The 18,883-nt window shown below is 52.1% G+C and overlaps 1 protein-coding gene across 1 annotated transcript in view; it reads right to left on the bottom strand.

Annotated features, from left to right (window-relative positions):
* The window catches only part of LOC115272610 (olfactory guanylyl cyclase GC-D-like), a 37,581-nt gene that overhangs the window by 2,585 nt on the left and 16,113 nt on the right, over positions 1-18,883 (bottom strand). The window contains exons 12-18 of the mRNA XM_029915637.1: positions 15,652-15,800; positions 12,317-12,480; positions 11,693-11,885; positions 5,215-5,389; positions 4,105-4,203; positions 3,181-3,275; positions 1,887-1,972 (exon numbers count right to left, since the gene is read on the bottom strand). Coding sequence (XP_029771497.1) covers positions 1,887-1,972; positions 3,181-3,275; positions 4,105-4,203; positions 5,215-5,389; positions 11,693-11,885; positions 12,317-12,480; positions 15,652-15,800 — 961 coding nt within the window. The remainder of the gene's footprint in view (positions 1-1,886; positions 1,973-3,180; positions 3,276-4,104; positions 4,204-5,214; positions 5,390-11,692; positions 11,886-12,316; positions 12,481-15,651; positions 15,801-18,883) is intronic.

Consider the following 18,883-nt stretch of genomic DNA (forward strand, 5'->3'; position numbering starts at 1 on the left):
GGGGCATGGCGGATGGGGGCTGGCGGGCAGCCCCTGCCGCGGGCCAGGAGAGAGGTGCCAAAGTGAAGCCCGCAGGTGGAGCCGTGATGGAGGCAGAGCTGCTGGGAAGTGTCTTCCACCTTTCTGATGATGGCAAGGCCACCCACCATGAGAGAGCTGGAGGAGGGTCAGGCTGCCAGGTGGGGCTCCAGAAGGATCTGCTGAGGGACTGCAAGAGCTGTACAGCCTGGAGCTTGGAGGGGAGGTGGGCCGAGGCCCAGGATGGATGTCATCAGCATCTGGATGGGAAGGGAACCCCTGCATTTCAAAGTCCAGAGCAGGCTGGCTGGCGAGGAACCTGAGGAGGGGGAGCTGGAGAGGAAGGAGCACATCAGGGGAGCCAGGGAGGCCCGGGGCCTATTTCCCAGGAGAGGGAGGGCAAAGGGGAAATGCTGTCGAGCAGCGGGCTTGAGAACTAAAACTGCCCACGAGTCTAGTGCCATGGATGGAGGTTGCCGGTGGCCTTCACAGACTCTTCTGGGCGCGTGGGGGTGGAAGTCAGACGGCGGGGACTGGGCAGGGAGTGGTGGGTGAGGAAGTGAGGACAGCATCAGCAGACGGGCCTTCTGAGAAGTGCCGCTCCCTGCGGGGGTGGGAATGGGGGGCATCTGGAAGGCTGTGAGGCAGAGGAGGCTTGCTCTTTGAGGAGAGAGAGACGCAGGCAGGAGCAGCGGACCCTGATGGGTGAGAAAAGGTCACAAAGGACCACATCTGTTCCCCGGGGAAGGGCGAGCCAGGGAGCTATGACACATGGGAAGGACCCAGGCCATACCCTGGTCCATACCACAAAGACTGGGCTGCGTGGAGATCTTTCTGTGAGTGGAAGCTGCTTCTGCACCCAGGAGCTGAGTGTCCTATAAAAAGGGTGCACCTGTGTGTCCTGTACGCTGGCCAGGACCCAGTGTGTGCCTACCCACCCCCTCCCCTGTCCTGCAGCGCGGGCCCCCACTCTGTGTATGTCCCGCCATGTCTTGTCTTTGACCAATGGGAGGCGGGCAGCCTTGGGTGGGGGGCCATCCCGGAGGAGGTGAGAGGAGCCAGTCGGAACTTCTGGGGATGGAAAACCCTGGGCAGGAAGCTCCAACACGCCGGTGCTGAGGAACCCCAGTGGGGCTCCGTTTCCACACTTGTCCCCAGGACCTTCCATTTCTAGGAAACTGTCATTTCCAGCCATTGGTAGCACACACACGCCCTGCCCTCGGCCCCCTGTGGACCCTCTGGTGCTTGAATGGAAGTTAAAGTGCAGTTAAAGGACTACTGCTTTCCTTACCACCCCACCCCCATGGTGCTTGGGGAAGGACACAGGGCCACAGAGGACAGAGGACAAAGGGAAGGGCCAAACTGCCAGGCAGGCAACAAGCTCTCTGAGGATCTTACTCACTTGGCCCCTAAGGTGTGAGTGTCCTTTGATATATAGATTCCTCGGCTGCAGAAATAGTCTGAATTGAGAACAAATGCCCAGTAACTCTGTATCAAGGCTCAGAATGGGGAGACAGCTGTGCCCAGCACCAAGGGAAAGGCCGACCTGACCATAGCACAGCCCCGTGTTGCCATCTCGATGCTGCCCCTTCGAGTGTGTTTATAACGTGCTCTGAACCATACGCGGAGCACAGATCAGAAGGCGAAATGATCCCGGCGGCATGACTTCATCCACCACAAACGCATCGGCAACAGGCTAGCAGCCGCCGTCTCTCAGGACTGGAAAGAGGTTAACTACTTAACCGTTAAAGAATTCTGTATTTTCCAAGTTTTCCACGTTGGGAAGGCAATACTCTTATAATCAGAAAAATAAATATCAAATTTCAAACCAAAGAGGCTGAGCTTTGCAGGCAATGCCTCTTACTCACCCGGGTTTGATGTTCAGCGGCGTGGGGAGGGGCCTGGGGAAGCCTGCCTTCCCCACCAGCCAGTAGGTCTCCTCTATGCCCTTGCCCTGGAGGAGAGAGGAGAGGGGACTGAGCACGCCTCAGGCAGAGAGCAAGGCCAGAGGAGAGGGCGCAGGTGCAAACAGCTTTGTGCAGAGCAACCTGGGGCCTGGAGCCAGATTTGGGTCCAATCCTGGCTCTGTCCCTTGTTAGCTGTGTGACGTTGGCTGACTTACTTTCCCTCTGCCAATAGAATCTCCTGTTCTTCAGGACATCTGGTGCCCACTCCCCCAAACAAGACTGATTTCCGGCTCACTCTCCCATAACCTCAGCCTCCAGAGCCAAGGATGCCACATAGGTCAGGCCCCACAGGCTGTGTGACCATGGACAAGTTGCTGTTTGTCTCTGAGCTGCACCCTCCTGCTCTGACATCTCCCAGTGTAAGGAAGTGAGTTCCGTGGAGCGCCCAACAGCCAGGGCCCGGTCCTAGTCCTGGGCCTTTACATGCCTAGGCTTCTCCAGTCTTACCACCGGGCCTGACTGCACTTGAGGAATGAAGGAATGAGAGGAAGTGGGGTAGGAAGAACAGTCACCCATGGGAATACTGAATCATTGCCTTTATCAAATGTTAGCCTTTAGAAAAAGAATGTGGAGATGCTCATGGGCAGGTATAGCCCGGTATCACACCTGCAGCAGCAGAGGGTGGCGGCGGACAGGTGGGAGCCCAGAGAAGGCACAGTGGTTACTGCTGGGGGAGGGGAAGAGGGGTGCTCCTGGGTCAGGGTAAGCTTCCCTGGTTGGTGACATGTGACCTAGGGTTCTGAGGGATGTGTAGGAACCTGATAATGTTATGGAGAAGGCACAGACAGGCTTTAGAGCCATCAGATCTGGGATTCTAGCTGTGACTTCGGACAAATCACTTTGCTTTTCTAATTTAATTTCCTTAGCTATTAAATGGGGAAATCTGTCCTTCTTCCATGACTGCTGTGGCAGTAACTGTTGACGTTGAGCACCAGCCTGCCACCCCTGTAGGTCATCGGGAGAAGTAGCTTCTCCATCCTGGCCCTTCTTCTGATGAGGAGTCGAAGAGGGAGTGGTTCCCAGGAAGAAATTTTTATTTTTTAGAATTTGGGGAGTGGTTAAGACACGTAAAGGTGATCAGCTCCATCCTCGACTACAGGCAGGCATTTCCTTCTCTTATCAGATGAGCGAGAATCTCTGCTGTTGCGGAAAAAACTGGATTTTCCATCAATTCTAGGAGAGCAAGTCCCCTCACCTTTAGCTCAGTCTGGCCTCGGATGTCAATTCTATAGCCTTCCTCCAGGCTGAGCAGTGTCTGGACTGTGCTTCTGCTGACGTGAATCCTGTATGCTGGCAAGAAAGGTAGTAATCTAGCCACTGCCTGGTGGCAGCCTGCCTAGGGTTCGGGAATATCATTAAGGCCTATACAGCCCCCAGTTCCAGCCAGTAATCCACCCAGTCAATCCGGCACCCTTCACCTAACCTTCCTGTCCCTCTGGTAGACCAGAGGTCCCGAGCAAAAGCAAATTCCATAGATTGAGTGTTAAGAGGAACTCAGGATAAGTCAGAACCTCTAGGGATGTAATTTTTAGCTATAGGGAAGTCAGTGAAGGCTGAGTCAGAGAGACAAGCAGTTATTTTTCTTTTAAGAGCAGGAGTCCCCAGGAGGGCCACCACGTTGAGTCATGCAGGATGTGTACCAAACGACATCAGGGAGCGTACACCTTATGCAGCCAGAAGCAGATGTCCCAGGACCTCGGATTTTACAGCAGCTCTAACCAAGCCATCAGTGTGGCCTCCGAGGCCAGCAAGGGCCTAACATGGCATTAAAACATCGAGAGGGGCTCCTCGTTATAAAGATGTGGAGACCTGGGCCTAGAGGAAGAATGTTTTGCTCAAGGACACTAAGCAAGCCAGTGGCAGACAGGGCTAGCCTTGGTGTCCTGCCCCCCAAGCCATTGTTTTCTCTCTACTAATTCTCTCAGGGGGTCATCACCAAAGCCCCATGGAAAGGTACAAGCCCCAGCGACACACATGATGGCCTTGTAGTTGTTTCGTTGACAGCTAAGGTACACTGCCACCAGGGAGTGATTTGGTTACTGAGCACCCTTTCAGACAGCCAGGCTGCAGGAGTCCCTGAGAGCCCTCACCAGACAAGATAGAAATAGAAGTCACTCACGCAGTCCTGTGGACTCCATCCGGGATGCGGTGTTCACAGTATCTCCAAAGAGGCAGTACCGGGGCATAGTGAGACCAACAACCCCTGCCACACAGGGCCCTGAAACTCAAATGTGCCCAGTGACACACTTGAGAGGTTCCCATGACAGTTTGCCCTTCCCCACCCCCTCTGCTGTCAACACACCCTGGGCTCCAGCTGGGGGTGAAGATGAGGCTATGTGGAGTCTCCAATTATATCCAGAGAAGAGAGGATATCGGTGCCAGTCTCTGTGCCGGGGGCGGGAGGGGAGGGCACACAGATAAATCAGAGCCAGTTTTTGCTCTTAGGAAGCTCCCAGCCTGCCAGAGGGAGATGTGTAAACTGTGATGAGTGCTGTCCGATGGAAGCACCAGAGTGGTGCCGGCCCAGAAAGGGAGGGTCTGATCCAGCAATGAGGACTTCCTGGAAGAGACAGTGCATGAGCTGTCTCTTGAAGGATGAGAGAATGAGTGGCAGGGCACAGCAGGTGCCAAGGCACCGAGGCAGAGAGCACATATGTCTGAGGGAAGCAGCAAGCAGCTAATTCTGGATGGAGCAGCAAGTGCCAGGTGGTGGGAGATGGTGTTGGAGGGAATGCCAAGGGCCTGGGAGGGTAGGGAGTGGGGCAGGCAAGAATTTGGACTTTATCCTGCAGGTGAAACCATGGAGGGGGAAGGGGTGGGGACCTGAGAAGGATGTATTCGTGACCTCGAGGTTTCTCCTAGACACATCCCAGCAAACATTTAGTTGTTTGCAGAACCACAGAAGGTCTCTGTCCTGCCTCTTCCATCAGACTATCAGCTCCTCAATGTGGACTCAAAATAATGTTGACAGATGTTGAGACAAAATGTGTGTGTGTGTGTGTGTGTGTGTGTGTGTGTGTGTGTGAAACTGAGCATCACAGACTCTTTAACTTATAACATCTTAGGACCTTCAAATAATAGAAGAAAAAAAGACATGTGCAATTTTCTATCCTCGAGTTTTAGGATCTCAGAAATCTGGAAGCACATCGTTGGAGTTGCCCCAGCCAATGCCCCTGGCAGGGTTGGGTGATCAACTTGGCCTGTCGCCCCCACAGCACCCAGGTCGTACCTGAGTGCAGGCCAGCCCGGATGTAGATGGGCACTTCGGGCGCGTGCCTCATCCGGAAGTCTCTCACGGAGCTGAGGATGTCCAGGGCCAGGTTGGCGATCTCTGCTGCATGCCGGCTCCCGTTACGACGGGGTAGCCCTGAGGCCACCATGTAGGCGTCCCCGATGGTCTCCACCTAGAAGTCACAGCCTTCACACTCCAGGGCAAGAACACACCCTCTCTGGACCGTCCCAGCACACACAAGGCCCTTCTGGGGAGCCCTGACCCACCCCTCGCGTCTCTGGCCCACAGTGTCATCTCTACCAGGCCTCCCAGCCAGGTGCTCTAGCAGCACTTAGATCTGCACACTTCAAATCGCCTTGGTCCCAATGCAGTTGACCATGCTTTTCCAGTCCTCTCTGGCCCCAGGCCATGAGCCCCTTGGCAGCAGACCTGTGTGTCCCGTCTGCACGATGCCACAGCGGCAGATCAAGACTTCATCTGGAGAGAAGCATGTGTATATTGGATGTATATACACCCCAGGGAGTTGGCAAATAAGTATACCTACTATGCCTTCTAAGGTGTACTAGAAAAAAAATGTAGGTTTCAGAATCATATAATAGCTGCGGGTTCAATCCCTGTCTCTGCCATTTACTTTGGGCAGACCACTTCACTTGTGCAAACTTTCCTCTTCGGTGGAATGCATATTGAAAATAAAGTGTTGAAAGAATTAGGGTCTGGTTACCAGAGGGGAGGTGGACAAGGGGATGGCTGAAATAGGTGATGGGAATTAAGGAAGGCACTTGTCATGAGCATCGGGTGTTGTATGGAAGTGTTGAATCACTAATGTCTACACCAGAAACTGATATTATACTGTATATTACCCCTCCAAAAAAATTTTAAGAGAGAACTCGGCTCATCATAGATGCTTAATGGATGGAGACTTCCATCACCATCATCATCACCATCATCACCATCATCGTCATCATCACCATCATTGTCATCATCACCATCATTGTCATCATCACCATCAACACCATCATCACTATCATCATCCATCATTTCCTTGGCTGATGGTTTTGGAGATAAAAGAATCCCACAGTCTCAGAAGGGCTTTAAAGGCCACCCTGGTGCCTCTTCAGTGGCTGGCCTCGCCTGCCTACATCTCTTGATAGGGAAGGTCCCCTTCTAGAGGTGGCTGCTTTTTCCTCTAGATAACTCTGAATTTCAAAAGTTGAGTTGAACTGAAACCTGCCTTTCACCTACTGCTTTCAACTCTATCTCCTGGACTCTAGCCACAAACTGCTCCTAACCACTTTCTTTCTTCCAAAGGCTCTGTTCCAGCTACTGAGGATACAGATGTGTGCTGTGGCCCTCCTCCCTGCCACAGCCAAGGTGAAGGTGGTGACTCTACCCTCCAAGTCTTCCCCTCTCCAGGATGAAGAGCCCAGCTCCTGCAATACCTCTCCCAAAACTGGCAAGGCTGGCACCTCTCAGACCCGGAAAGCAGGTCCTGGTCTGCTCTCAACATCTGCTCTCCCTCAGCACCTGGTAGGTAATAGTAATAATAATAATAATAATAATAATAATAATAATAACAATAACTCCCCCCTGCCCATAGGGGGCACTGCAACTCAATATGTCTCTTACACAACATTTGCTGTAGACTGTGCCTCACTCTCTATGTTCCACAAACCTCTCTCTCGCCCTGACAGATAATCTCTACCCCAACACCAGGAAGTGATCTGCCCGAATCCTGCCACATTCTGTTTGGATACTTAAATTTGCTCCCTGTGGCCTGGCAGTCAGGGACTCCCATGATCTGCAGAATTTCCTGATGGATTGCTAACGGTCACTCCTACTTTCCCATGCTGCCACCAACAGGAACCTTTCTGCTGTCTGCAGAGACACACAGAGCTTCCTCGAAGGTCCGGTCCCTCTGCCTGAAATGCTCTTTCTCAGTCCCTATTTGTTGAGATCCAAGCCCTCCATCAGCGCAGCTCACACTTCATCGAGTCCATAAAATCCTCCTGGTCACCAGATGTTTCCCTCCTCGGGGCCGTGAGCCCCATCTGCCTCCCCATCACCTGCCCTGGTCCACCCAGCACTTGTGGGCTGGCGGTGAACGTGGCAGGGGTCGGGCACATGGCTACGCCCCACTGTGTACATTTTCACAAAGGAGAAAGACGTCCCACCCCACGCCCAAGGAGGGAAAAATATGAGCATGAGCGAGGGCTGGCCTTCCCTCTGCCCACCCACTTCTTCCCCACACAAGGAAGAACCCATCATCTGACTGGCAAGATTAAGAGAACTAAGTGCTTAAATACTTGTGTAGCAGTTATCATATGCCAGGCACCGTCCCAAATCCTTTACAAATATCAATTCATTAGACCTTCACAAGAATTCTGTAAGTTGTGTACCATTGCCATTGCCATTCTGCAGGTGGACACCGGGCCAGAGAATTAAGTCACTTGCCAATATCACACAGTGCAGATTTGAACGAGATCAGTCCAGCCCCCAGAGACTGGGTGCTGTGCTGCCTCTTGCTAACACACATCATGGGTCCTTTCTCTCTCTTTTGGGGATAGTACCTGCTGTGTGGGTTTTTTTTCTCTGCATCTGTCCTGCCCATGGTCAGCGTACATGTGTCGGTCAGTCTTGCCTCCCAGAGGCAGCCCTGGAGAATGACAGCTCGCTGGCCCCACTTCCAGCGGCCAAGTGCACAGCTCAAATTCAGGGATAGGACACCTGCTTTGGAGACCCGGCGCTGCCTCAGTCGGGTGACCCAAGGTCCAGACTGGGGAGGAGGAGCCCCTGGTGGTTTCTCTAAGCTGTTAAATGGACCTCTGGCCCTCCACCTGCCTGCTACCTGCGCTGGGAGACTTCGGTGTCATTAATAATCACCCCTCCAACTCCAGTGACAAGAAGATGACCAGGCACAGGCCCCACTCTCTAGGAAGCTCAGACACCTGAAGATGATCAAAGACTCCTGTCATAGTGGGCACTCGGCCACAAGCAAGGCTCTCCACAGGTGTGAGCCTTTTGTGGATGGGAGAACATGGCCAGAGAAGTGAGGGCAAGAGTTTCCACACTGCAAACACGGATATGAATTCCAACTCCACCACTGACTTGCTGTGTGACGTTGGGCCAGTCACTTACCTCTCTGAACCTGTGTTGTATCTGAAGGGCTAATGGTCCATTCCTCCGAGGGCCATCGCAAGGGGTAAATGAAACACCCTGTGACAGTCCCTAGGCTGGGCCAGTCCTCTGCAGATGCTTCACTAACGCTGGGACCCACCCCCGACCTCTGCCCCGTTCTGGGTTTTCAGGGGGATGCCTCAGCACCCCCACATGGCGGTGGTTGTCACGGTGTTGGTGAGCGAATGAACCCTAGCCCTTTCTCTCACGTCGCTCACTCTGTACAACGAGCTAAGTCATAGGCACCCTCACCTCTGTTTTACAAATGGGTGCTAGAAATGCAGAGAGGTACAGTGATTCGCCCAGGGCCGCTTGGCAGTATGGCTAAGGCCAGTCTCTCCCGCTGGGGCGGAGTGGCTAGGTTAAGTCCCCTCCACCCCTGTAGCCCACATGGGCTCTGCATACAGTACTCATTCAGTGCATGCTGGGAGGGAATCACAAACCCCTGCAGAACCAGGAAACGACTGCCTGGCTGCCTCCCACCCCAGACTGGATTAAAGAGCAGTAACCAGATCCTGCTGGGGACGAGGGGGAAACCGAGGCGGAGGGCGTGAGTGATGAGAGACGTGCTCACACATCGTCAGGAGCAGGCCGCCTGTTTCTCCACATCTGGAGGGGTGTGCGGGCCTTGTTTTATTTCATTTCGTTGTGCCAGAAAGATGTAGACCGCTTGGCCAGAGTTCAGAGCAGATCAGAAAGTATGATTCAGAGCTGGGAGGGACACATGTGTGAGAAAAGATTAGCAGGAGAGGAAGAGACAAGGCCAGGGGTGACTCAGGGCACATCAAAGCTGCGGGGCTCAGCAAGATGAGACGAGGAATCTTTCCTGGGCCCCACAGGGCCAGGGTGGCTCTGGAAGCCAGAGGGAAACTCAGCCAGCATGAGAGACAAGATCTCAGAACGAGGTGCTGAGGCAGGAGTATAGGCTCCTGGGGAGCAGGAGGGAAGTGGGATCTTGCAATGGCAGCGGCACAGGTCTCTGAGGCTCAGTGGTGGCAGTGGGGTGTAGTGGACAGAGCCAGGCAATGGTGGGAGACATCGCCCGTTCTTGTCCTGGCTCTGCCACCAGATGGGTGACCTTGGGCAAGTCTCTTTCCTCCCGGCCTCAGTGAGCTCTTCACTCAGTCAATATATATTTCTGGAGGACCTGCCATGTAGTGGACATTGCCAGGCACTGGGACAGAGGGTTTGGGTTAGGACCATACGGTGTGGCTGTGCTATCCAGGGGGGGTTAGGAGAGCACCACATGGGAGCTCCTCACCATGTCTGGGAAGGGAAGGAGGCTAACCTGAGGCCAGAAGGATGAGTATGAGGGAGCCAGGTGAAGGGGAGGGTGACCAGTGTCCAAAGAGGAGGCAGCCGTGTGTGCAAAGGCCCAGTAGCCCCGACTGCAGAGCATGTGTGAAGAATACAGGGGTCTGCAGGGGTGGGGTGGCCAGAGATACAGGTGAAGAGGTGGATGGGACCAGCTCCTAGAGGGTCTTTTGGGCCACTACGAACCTTTGGTTTATCCTGAGGGTGTCCAACTCTTGGGGATGATGAGTCCCCCCAGAAAAGAGGCCTTGGGACCAGAATGTCCAAGTTCAAATCTCATCCCACTGGAAATAGGTAATTAGATAAGTTCCTTAATCACTCATTTCCTCATATATACATTAGGAGTACCAGTAATCACAGATTGCAATGATGATTACGTGGATTTGTAGACATAAAGCACTTAGACTAGCGTCCAGTATACAGTAAGTACTCAATAAGTCCTGGCAACTATTGTTGTTGGGATACTGTATGTAATGCTATCAGCAGACTGCCTGGCAGCTCCAAGAGTTTGTTCCCTCTGCCCAGGCATCCTGACCACCCTGGCTTCTGCCCCAGGGCCTGGCCCTCCCCTGTCCCTGCCTCCCTGGAGGGCTGTGGCTGGAAGGGGACTGGTGAGTTACGAAAGGAGGCTAAGGCCATTGGAGTCTGAGTGTGGCAGTTTCTGGGGAGTTCCCCCTGACCTTCCCCACTGTGTCTAAAGTGACCCAAGGCCTCTAGCAACTGGACCGGAACAAGGGACGGGTTTGGGGTGGGGTCCTCACAGCAGGTCCAGAGGTACACAGCACTTCTTCAAGGGGGTTAGGATCCACCCTAACCATCTGCAAACCCCTAAGGCTGGGGTCAACATTCCTGCTTTATAGATGAGGAAACAAGTCCAGAGAGGGGAAGCCATTAGCCCAAAGCTACACAGAAGCTGGTGGCTAAGCTGGGACTGAAACCCAGGGTTGAGAGATGCACAGGGACTAGACAGTGGAAGGTCTTGACAGCTCTGCCCCTGCTCCCCTCTCCAGGGTCCCTCAGCCGCCACCCGCTCCACCACCAGCCCACTTCACGTCCAGCCATTACAACCCATTCAGCGCTCCTCAGGCCCATCCTCTCAAGGCTCAGGCCTTGGCACATAGTCCTCCATGGCTTGCCTGGAGCAGCCACCCCCACACTGGACAGCAGTAGGAAAACAGCACCTCCTCCAGGAAGCCTTTCTTGATTTTTACTCCACACTTCTATCCCTAGCTGGATTGAGGGTCCTCTCAGTCTCCCCTGCCTGCCCTGACCATTGCTTTTACTGTGGGCTGTCTTCTTTTATCTACCGCAGTGAGCGCTCCCTGAGGGCAGACCCAGGAGGCGATTCATCTGTTGGCCCCTGCCCAGCATGGGTGGAGTCAATTTTCCCACCTCTTGAATCCGGGTCAGCCCCTTTCCAAGTAAACTTTAATGCCCAATGTGGGGCTCAAACTCAAGAGCCCAAGAAAGAGAAGTTGCATGCTCTACTGACTGAGCCAGCCAGGTGCCTGTGGGTTGGCTTTTGACTTGTTTTGACCAATAGAATACGTCAGAAATAGCAAAGTGCCCAATCCCAGCTTAGACCTCAAGAGGCTTCTGTCTTCTTTCTCAGAACCCCGCCACAACATGTGAGTGATACCAACCAGCCTACTTAGGGTTGATGGGCCATGTGGGCCAGAGCTGTCCCAGTCAAGGTTCCAGACATGTGAGACAGCCCAGCCAAGATCAACAGAACTTCCTGTCACCCACAACTGACCACAGATGCATGAGTGGTCCAGCTGAATCCAGAGAGCTTTCCAGTGGACCTATAGGTTTGTGAGCAATAATAAATGCTTATCATTTTACATTACTCAGTTTTGGTGTTATTTATTACACAGCAATAGCTAACTGACAAAGCCACACAGGTAAATGAATAAAAGTAAATATATGGCACAAACACAGCAGTAAAGGAAGGAAAGCTGGAATGCCAGCTTCCTGGTGTTCTCACCTTATACACGTCATGGCTGCCCAGAATAGCATCGAACAGTGTGTAGAGGTCATTGAGCAAGCCTACCACCTCAATGGGCTCGCTCAGGGCTGAAATGATGGTGAAACCCACAATGTCACTGAAGTATATGGTAACCTGGTCAAAGTACTCTGGCTCCACAGTTGCCCCCATTTTCAGAGCTCCAGCCACAGACCTGAAGGATGGGAAGGACCAGAGTCACAAGGCAGGAAGACCCCCTTTTCATAGTTTGGAGGGAGGGATTGTGGGAGGAAATTCCTGGGTTAAGCATCAGGGGGACCTGGGTCAGGCTTGCTTATACACTGGCTGCCCTCCAGCACATACCTGTCCCTCTCTGGACATCACTTCCTCTGAAGTCAAATGGGGAACACTGTGCCCTCTCCTTACTCCCAAGGAAGCGAGGTAGCAGAATTAATACTTAACAGCCCAGCACAGTTAAGGGCTAACACATATAAGGGCTCTGTGAAACTATGTTAGATGAATAAACAATGACTAAATTAAATGAATTCATGGAACCCAGACTTACTGAGCACCCACTATATCCCAGGTCCCATGCTCCGAGCCACTGAGGCTAGAGACATAATCAAGTCCTAAGGGGCCACTCACGGAGGGAGCATCTGAGAGAGCAGCCTCTCCGTCTTCTGCCTCTCCAGCTCCAGTTCCTCAGTCCGCTCCTGGATCAGGTCCTCCAGGTTCTGGGAATACTTCTCCAGCATCCACAGCATAGAGTCAGCAACACTGGTCTTTTTGCCTTGATTGATGCTTTTGAACTGAAAATGGGAAAAAAAAAATCCCAGTTCATCCATGAAGGTCAGCACACTTGCTCTCGGGTTGGAAATCTGGGCCACGAGAATGAAGCAGACATAGTCTGTGTCTGGAGGAGCTCCATTGGTGGGGAGCGGATGTGTAATAGATAAGAGATGGTGGCTCTGACCATGGAAAGCACAGACAGCTGGGAGGAAAAGTGAGTTCGTTCTATATGAGGCAGGCCCGCAGGGAGATGACTTTACAAAAGAGCCCATGGCCAGCATAGTTTACCATTACCAAACATTAACCCTACTGCTCTGGTTCTCCAACAACACTGTTAAATAGACATTCCTTGTTCTTCTTAAAGGTGGATGGATGGACGGATACATAGATGATAGATGATAGACAGAAATAGCAATAGCTCTGGCCCACATGGTCTATCAACCCTAAGTAGGCTGGTTGGTATCATTCACATGCTGTGGCGGGGTTCTGAAAAAGAAGACAGAAGCCTCTTGAGGTCTAAGCTGGGATTGGGCACATTGCTATTTCTGACGTGGATGGAGATGGATGGATGAATGGATGGATGAATAGATGGATGGATGGATGGATGGATGGATGGATGGATGGATGGATGATAGATAGATAGACAGATGGGTGGATATGATGGATAGAAGGACAAATGGATGGAGGAATAGACAGGTAGATGGAAAGGATATATGTAGATTATTTATATATACAATTTATACCTCTCTAGTTCTCTCCTTGTTCAAAAAACTTTTATAAAATAAAACAATAAATATGTAAGGACACTGGGACCAAAGGAAAGAAAAAGCCTGCTATTTTGGTCTAGCAAAGTGCATGCTAGAATGTGGCCACAATTTTGAATACAAGCTTCCTAGAAACAAAGCAAAGAGGGAAATCTAGATTATACAACCCACAAAGTCCATGAGACAGTGGAGCATTAAATTGGTTGCTCCAAGGAAACACAATTTACTGCTGGTTGCTGAGCAGAGAGAAGTCCTGTCTTAGGTCTTCATATGAGGACATTCCTATGTGGTCCTAAACTGTATCTTTAATGAAAAACTTAAAGGAAATAAGGCAGTGCATTCCCTAAGGAGATTTACTAGAACCTTCCCCAGTCTGGTCTGCACATTCCCAAAGTGCAGTCAGAGGGAGAAGCAAACTAATGATGGTCAAAGTGAAGAAGTCCATTCCTGTCTAAACCCAGAAGCTTAGCGTGTGTGCGTGTGCGTGTGTGTAGGTGTGGATATTCAACCTCCATTAATACCACTTAGCTCAACTGAACATCTGTAAGGTGGGGAGTGGCCACAGTCCCTCATGTGCACCTATTTTCTATTGCCCAATAAAAAGCAGAGACACAAGTTGAAAGGCCAGTCAGGGTGGGCATGGCAGCTGCTGACCTTGAGACACCAAGGACATGATGCTGACCAGAAGCTCACCTCTGCAAGGAAGGTCCTCCTTAAATGAAAAAACAAAGGATCTGAGAGGTGAAATAATTTGTTGAGGACTTCATAATGGTGGAACTGAGTTTCAAACTGAGATCTTTCATGCTTAATTTTATCATCAGCTATTGCACTGAATTATTTTAAAAACTGGAATGTTTTCCATGGTTTCCCCCAGTTGCCCAGGAACAGAATCATAGGATCTGCAAATAGCAATTAATTTCTTCCTCCTTTCCAGTATTAATTTTCTTATCTAATTGCATTAGCTGCTGCTCCCAGAACAATGTTAAATGAACATAGACCCAAACCTTTTGATTTCCAGGTCAGTGTTCTTTCTCTAGTGCCTCACTCTCTCTTCCTTGGAGAACTACCATTTTTTTTTTTAACTTGGCTATCTCACCCGATGGTTACTCAAGTGTGGCACGTCAGGCCAGAATTAGTCTCGCCAGGCAACTTTTAAGGAGGTTGAAGCTCAACAGAGCAATCAACGTGCCCAAGGTCAAGGAGGTAAACTGCAGTGTAGATGTGAATGCAGGCATTCTGGCCTTTAGCATCCCCACGGTGTGATGTGGTTCCTGCCTTCATGCCAAAGGTATCACATGCCCATCTCTGCCTTCTCCACCCCAGAGCCTTGGGCAGGATCTTTCCTCACACTCGCCCACCGCTGACCATGGCAATCTCTGATCCCTGGATAGATTCCAAGCTTGTGTTTTAATGAGTACTGGTCCTGGCTCTGCCACCCACCCCCACGGTGGCCACTGAGCACTCATTTACTCTGAGATCCAGATTTCTCATCTGTGGGATGGCAACGCCACTTCGGATGCCAGAGCTGAGGTGGGAAGAGGATTTGGGAAGTCAGGGGATGTGGGAAGGATTCTCAGAAGACACCTGTGCGTTTCTCCTGTCTGCCCCTCCTGTCTGTCTCCTTGGCTCCTGCTCTCTTATCACCTGTCTGGACGCCCCACTTGCTGGCTGAGCCTTTCCTTGGCAACGTTCTCCTGTGGCTGGGGAGTGGAGGGCAAAAGGGAGGCACAACGATGTCACCTCAGGCCTGATGGGTTGGTCCCCTGGGAGCCATTAGCCAGCTCAGTCAGGCCCACACTCTCCACCGCCGCCCTGCGAACTCGCACAGACTTGCCTCACCTCTCCTGTTACAGTTCCCAAGACAGGCCTGGGGTGGGGGTGCAGCCGTGCCCCTCACTAACGCCACTCACGGACAAGGAGAACCTGCACTGATTGCCTCCACAGCCATAAATGACCTCTTTGCTCTGGAGCCAGGAGGCAGTATGAGGCCGAGATTTCCAGCACCAGCTCTGCAGACAGACAAACCTGAATTTGGATTCCAGCCCCACTTTCACCCCCTCAGTTACCTTGGCCGAGTCCCTCACCAGTCTGTGCCTCAGTCTCTCTCCTATAAAGCCAAGATAATAATAGGGCTTTTTTGGAGAGCTACATAAGGATTAAATGAAATAAGCACAACACAGCATAGGCCTGGGCACTTAGGAAGGCCCTCAACACACATCCCCGGAACCCAGGGATCTGAGAACGTTTTCCTCAGAAGGGGGACCTCAGCCTCTCCCTGCCCCCCACTCCAGGAGTGATGGTGCTGGCCCGTTGCCCCCTTGCCACATAAGGTTTCTAGGCCCGATAGGTAGTGTCTGGCTCCTACTGGGCAAAATGAGGTGAATTGATCAGCTAGTTCTTGGGAGCACTGGCCTGGGGTGCACTGACCTGGGTGTAGATCTGGTCTAGACTGGGTCTGTCCTCGGGAGCCTCCTCCCAGCACTGCTCCATCAGCTGGATACACTCGGGGGGCCCGTGGTCAGGAGACACCAGGGGCCGGCACAGGGGAGGGGGCGACGTCACTTTCCTGATGATTTCTGCAATAAACACCATGTGGGTGATAGACTGGAGGTGCCCAGGAGGGCTCGTGGGAAGGGGTTGGCCGGGGGTCCTGAAAGGGAGGGCAGGGTAGGCCTGTGGGGGTGCAGGGATCAGGCCTTGAGGGTACTCCTCGGCTCCCTGGGCATGCTGGCCAGTGGACCTGGGATCGCCCAGCGCATGGCGTGGGAAGGGGTCTCACACTAGGAGCTGAAGACTGGATTTTGAATTCTGGATCTGCCTCCACCTCTCTAGGAGATGGTGGACAAGACAGTGACCTTTCTGAGCCTCAGTCTTCCCATCTGTGAAATGAGCTTAATACACTGCCTTCTTGAGAGGGGTGCAGAGAGAAGAGATGATAGATTTAGGCACCTGGTCCCTAGTGAGCTCCCCCAACCCCCACACCCAACTGCTGCCCCTTGCCAGCAATGTCCACCAATGTGCTTGAACCCCTGATGCTGTGGCTCTTGCCACCAGCCCTGCCACCTGGAGACTTTCCGGTGCCAACTCCCCATGTGTGAAACAAGATTGTCTGCTTTCATTATCATCATCATTATCATTATTTTCCCAAGACAGCTCCTGCCATGATCTTCCTATCCCCACTCTCTGTGATAAAGACCATCAGACCAAGTCGAAGTCTGAAAGATCGGCGTTCTAGTTCTGGCTCTGCCACTTGCCATCAGTCAGTGCCTCAGTTTCCCCATCTGACCACTGGCCAGGAAAAGCCATTTCAGGAAGCCGTTGGGGGCCATGGGGGAGCTCAGAGATTCACAAGGGCACTGGGAAGAAGTGGAGCTGTGTACCAAGCACAGACTTTCAGCAGATCAGGAAGGGACTTCTGTATCACCCACTTACATTCTAAGTTATAGCACTTCTCTGAGCCTATTTCCTCACATATAACAATGAAATAGAACATGAAAATATAACAGACCTCTTAGGGAACCTGGGTGGCTTAGTTGGTTAAGTGTCCGACTTTAGCTTAGGTCATAATCTCACAGTTTGTGAGTTCAAGCCCCGCATCGGGCTCTGTGCTGATGTCTCGGAACCTAGAGCCTGCTTCGGATTCTGTCTCCCTCTCTCTCTGCCCCTTCCCCACTTGTGTTCTCTCTTTCTCTCTCTCAAAAATAAATAAACATAAAAAAATTAAAAAAAGAAAAAAAGAACAGACCTCCTAGGGCTACAGGTGACTCCCCGAGGAGGGCTGGGATCCTCCTCTCTTGGTCGAGGAGGTGGGAGCCCCCTTGGTGCCAATGAGGAGAAGCTTCCTTCTGGATTTCAATCCCCTCCACATTCTTTGTTGCCCCCGCTTGTCGGGTGATAGTGCATGAATCCCCATCCCATTTTACAGATAGGGAAACTGAAGCTCCTGGGAGTGAAGGAGGTCACCCAGAGCTACAGGGCTGGTAAAAAGCAAACTGCAGAACTGAGCCCAATCTCCTCCAGGCTTACATGATTTTCTTTGCCCAGGGGCTTCCAGCCTGCAGGCGTTAGCCTCTGAGGAAAGGGTCTGGAAAACTGTGTGTGCTTACAAAGGAGTGTGTGCAGATGGAATCAATAATACATCACACACACACACATACAACTCTTTTTCAAAAGTATTCAGATGGGGTTGTGATGAATAAAATACAAATCCATTTCAAAGTGTTGCTGATTTCAGAGCAGATTCTGTCTTTGGGTATTGTCTCTGTCTTTGGATATTAAAAATCAAATCACATGTGAGGCTCCAAACATTTTTGACATTAAAACAGAGTTCTCATATGTGAACGTGCTGAAACCCACTGTCCCATGCCAGGCCAGCCCGGGTCTCATGGTCCCTCCCCCTGCCCGGCCCCCTGTCCACAACCATGCATCACCGCGATGGACCGGCCATGTCCGTGGCTGAGGAAGGCACCTACACTCCCCGCTCATCGATGACTCCAGATTTTAGGGCAAGAACACTGAGCTTGCCCAGATCCCAGGTCCATGCTTCCCACTGAGAAGTCCCTTCCCCTCCCTGAGCTGCGCTCAACTATCTTTAATGAGTGCACTTACCATCTTGTGGGGCTGTCCAGTGGAAAAATGCATATGACAGAGCTCTGGAAGGTGCCATTGCCCCCCCCCCCGCCACACACACACATACACATAGGATCTTGACAAGATGTTACTTCTAAGATCAAGGAGGGTTTGCTTCCAAATTGGGAAGTCAGGAGAGAACATGGGGTCCCCCATTAGCACATCCCTAAAACCATCCAGACAAATAGTGCCCACCATGTGTCAGGCACTTTGTCTAAAGAATTTCACTGACTCCTCACAGTCTAGGAGGCAGGCAACAGGGTCTCCATTTTACAGATAAGGAAACTGAGGCTCAGAGCCTAAAAGAGATTTACTCAAAGTTATGAAGTGAATGGGTGCAGAGCTGGGCTTAGGTTGGTGTCCCCAAGTACCTATGCTCTTAGCGTTTTATTCCCTGGGACCACCAGGGACAACACACCCAGATGTGGCAGGCCCTGGACTGACAGCCCAATCCAATGGTGACCGTCAGGTTCCAGGCCTGATCCCTGCACCTAAAGCCTCACAGACCCCAGGCCCAAAGGGCCTTGCACTGGCAGCATGGTTTGCGGACCCCATCTGGCTGTTCTTCTCTCTCCCAGTGGGTAGACGTGGCGGGCCTGGCCACGGAGGATGTTGAACAAATGGCCTGACAAAGGTCCCCCTCCTTCCCACTCCTCCACCTCATAAATTTGGGGCTTGGAATGCTCATTATTCACTGAGCAGTGCTTTGGTGGAGAAAGGAAGCAAGCCAGGCCTCCCGTGAGTTAATGATTTTCTTTTGGGGGTGGGAGGGGGTGTGGGGCCCAGCTCTGTCACTGCCCTGCACTGTGGGCTGAGATGCCGGGGTGTCTGTGGGACAGGTCCCTGGGACTGGACACAGACAGGAGAGGGACAGCTAGAAGGACAGTCCAGGGTCGGGGAAACCCTGACACAGAAGTGGAGGAAATGTTTCTGAAGTTGGCCCTGGCACCAGGGTCAGAAAAGAAAACATCTAAGACCAGGTGATGATGGGGAAGGAGTGAGTGACCATCCTGCACACCTAAAGTATAAG

This window comes from Suricata suricatta, chromosome 11 (genome assembly GCF_006229205.1).
Source record: "Suricata suricatta isolate VVHF042 chromosome 11, meerkat_22Aug2017_6uvM2_HiC, whole genome shotgun sequence".
NCBI classification, from domain to species: Eukaryota; Metazoa; Chordata; class Mammalia; order Carnivora; family Herpestidae; genus Suricata; species Suricata suricatta.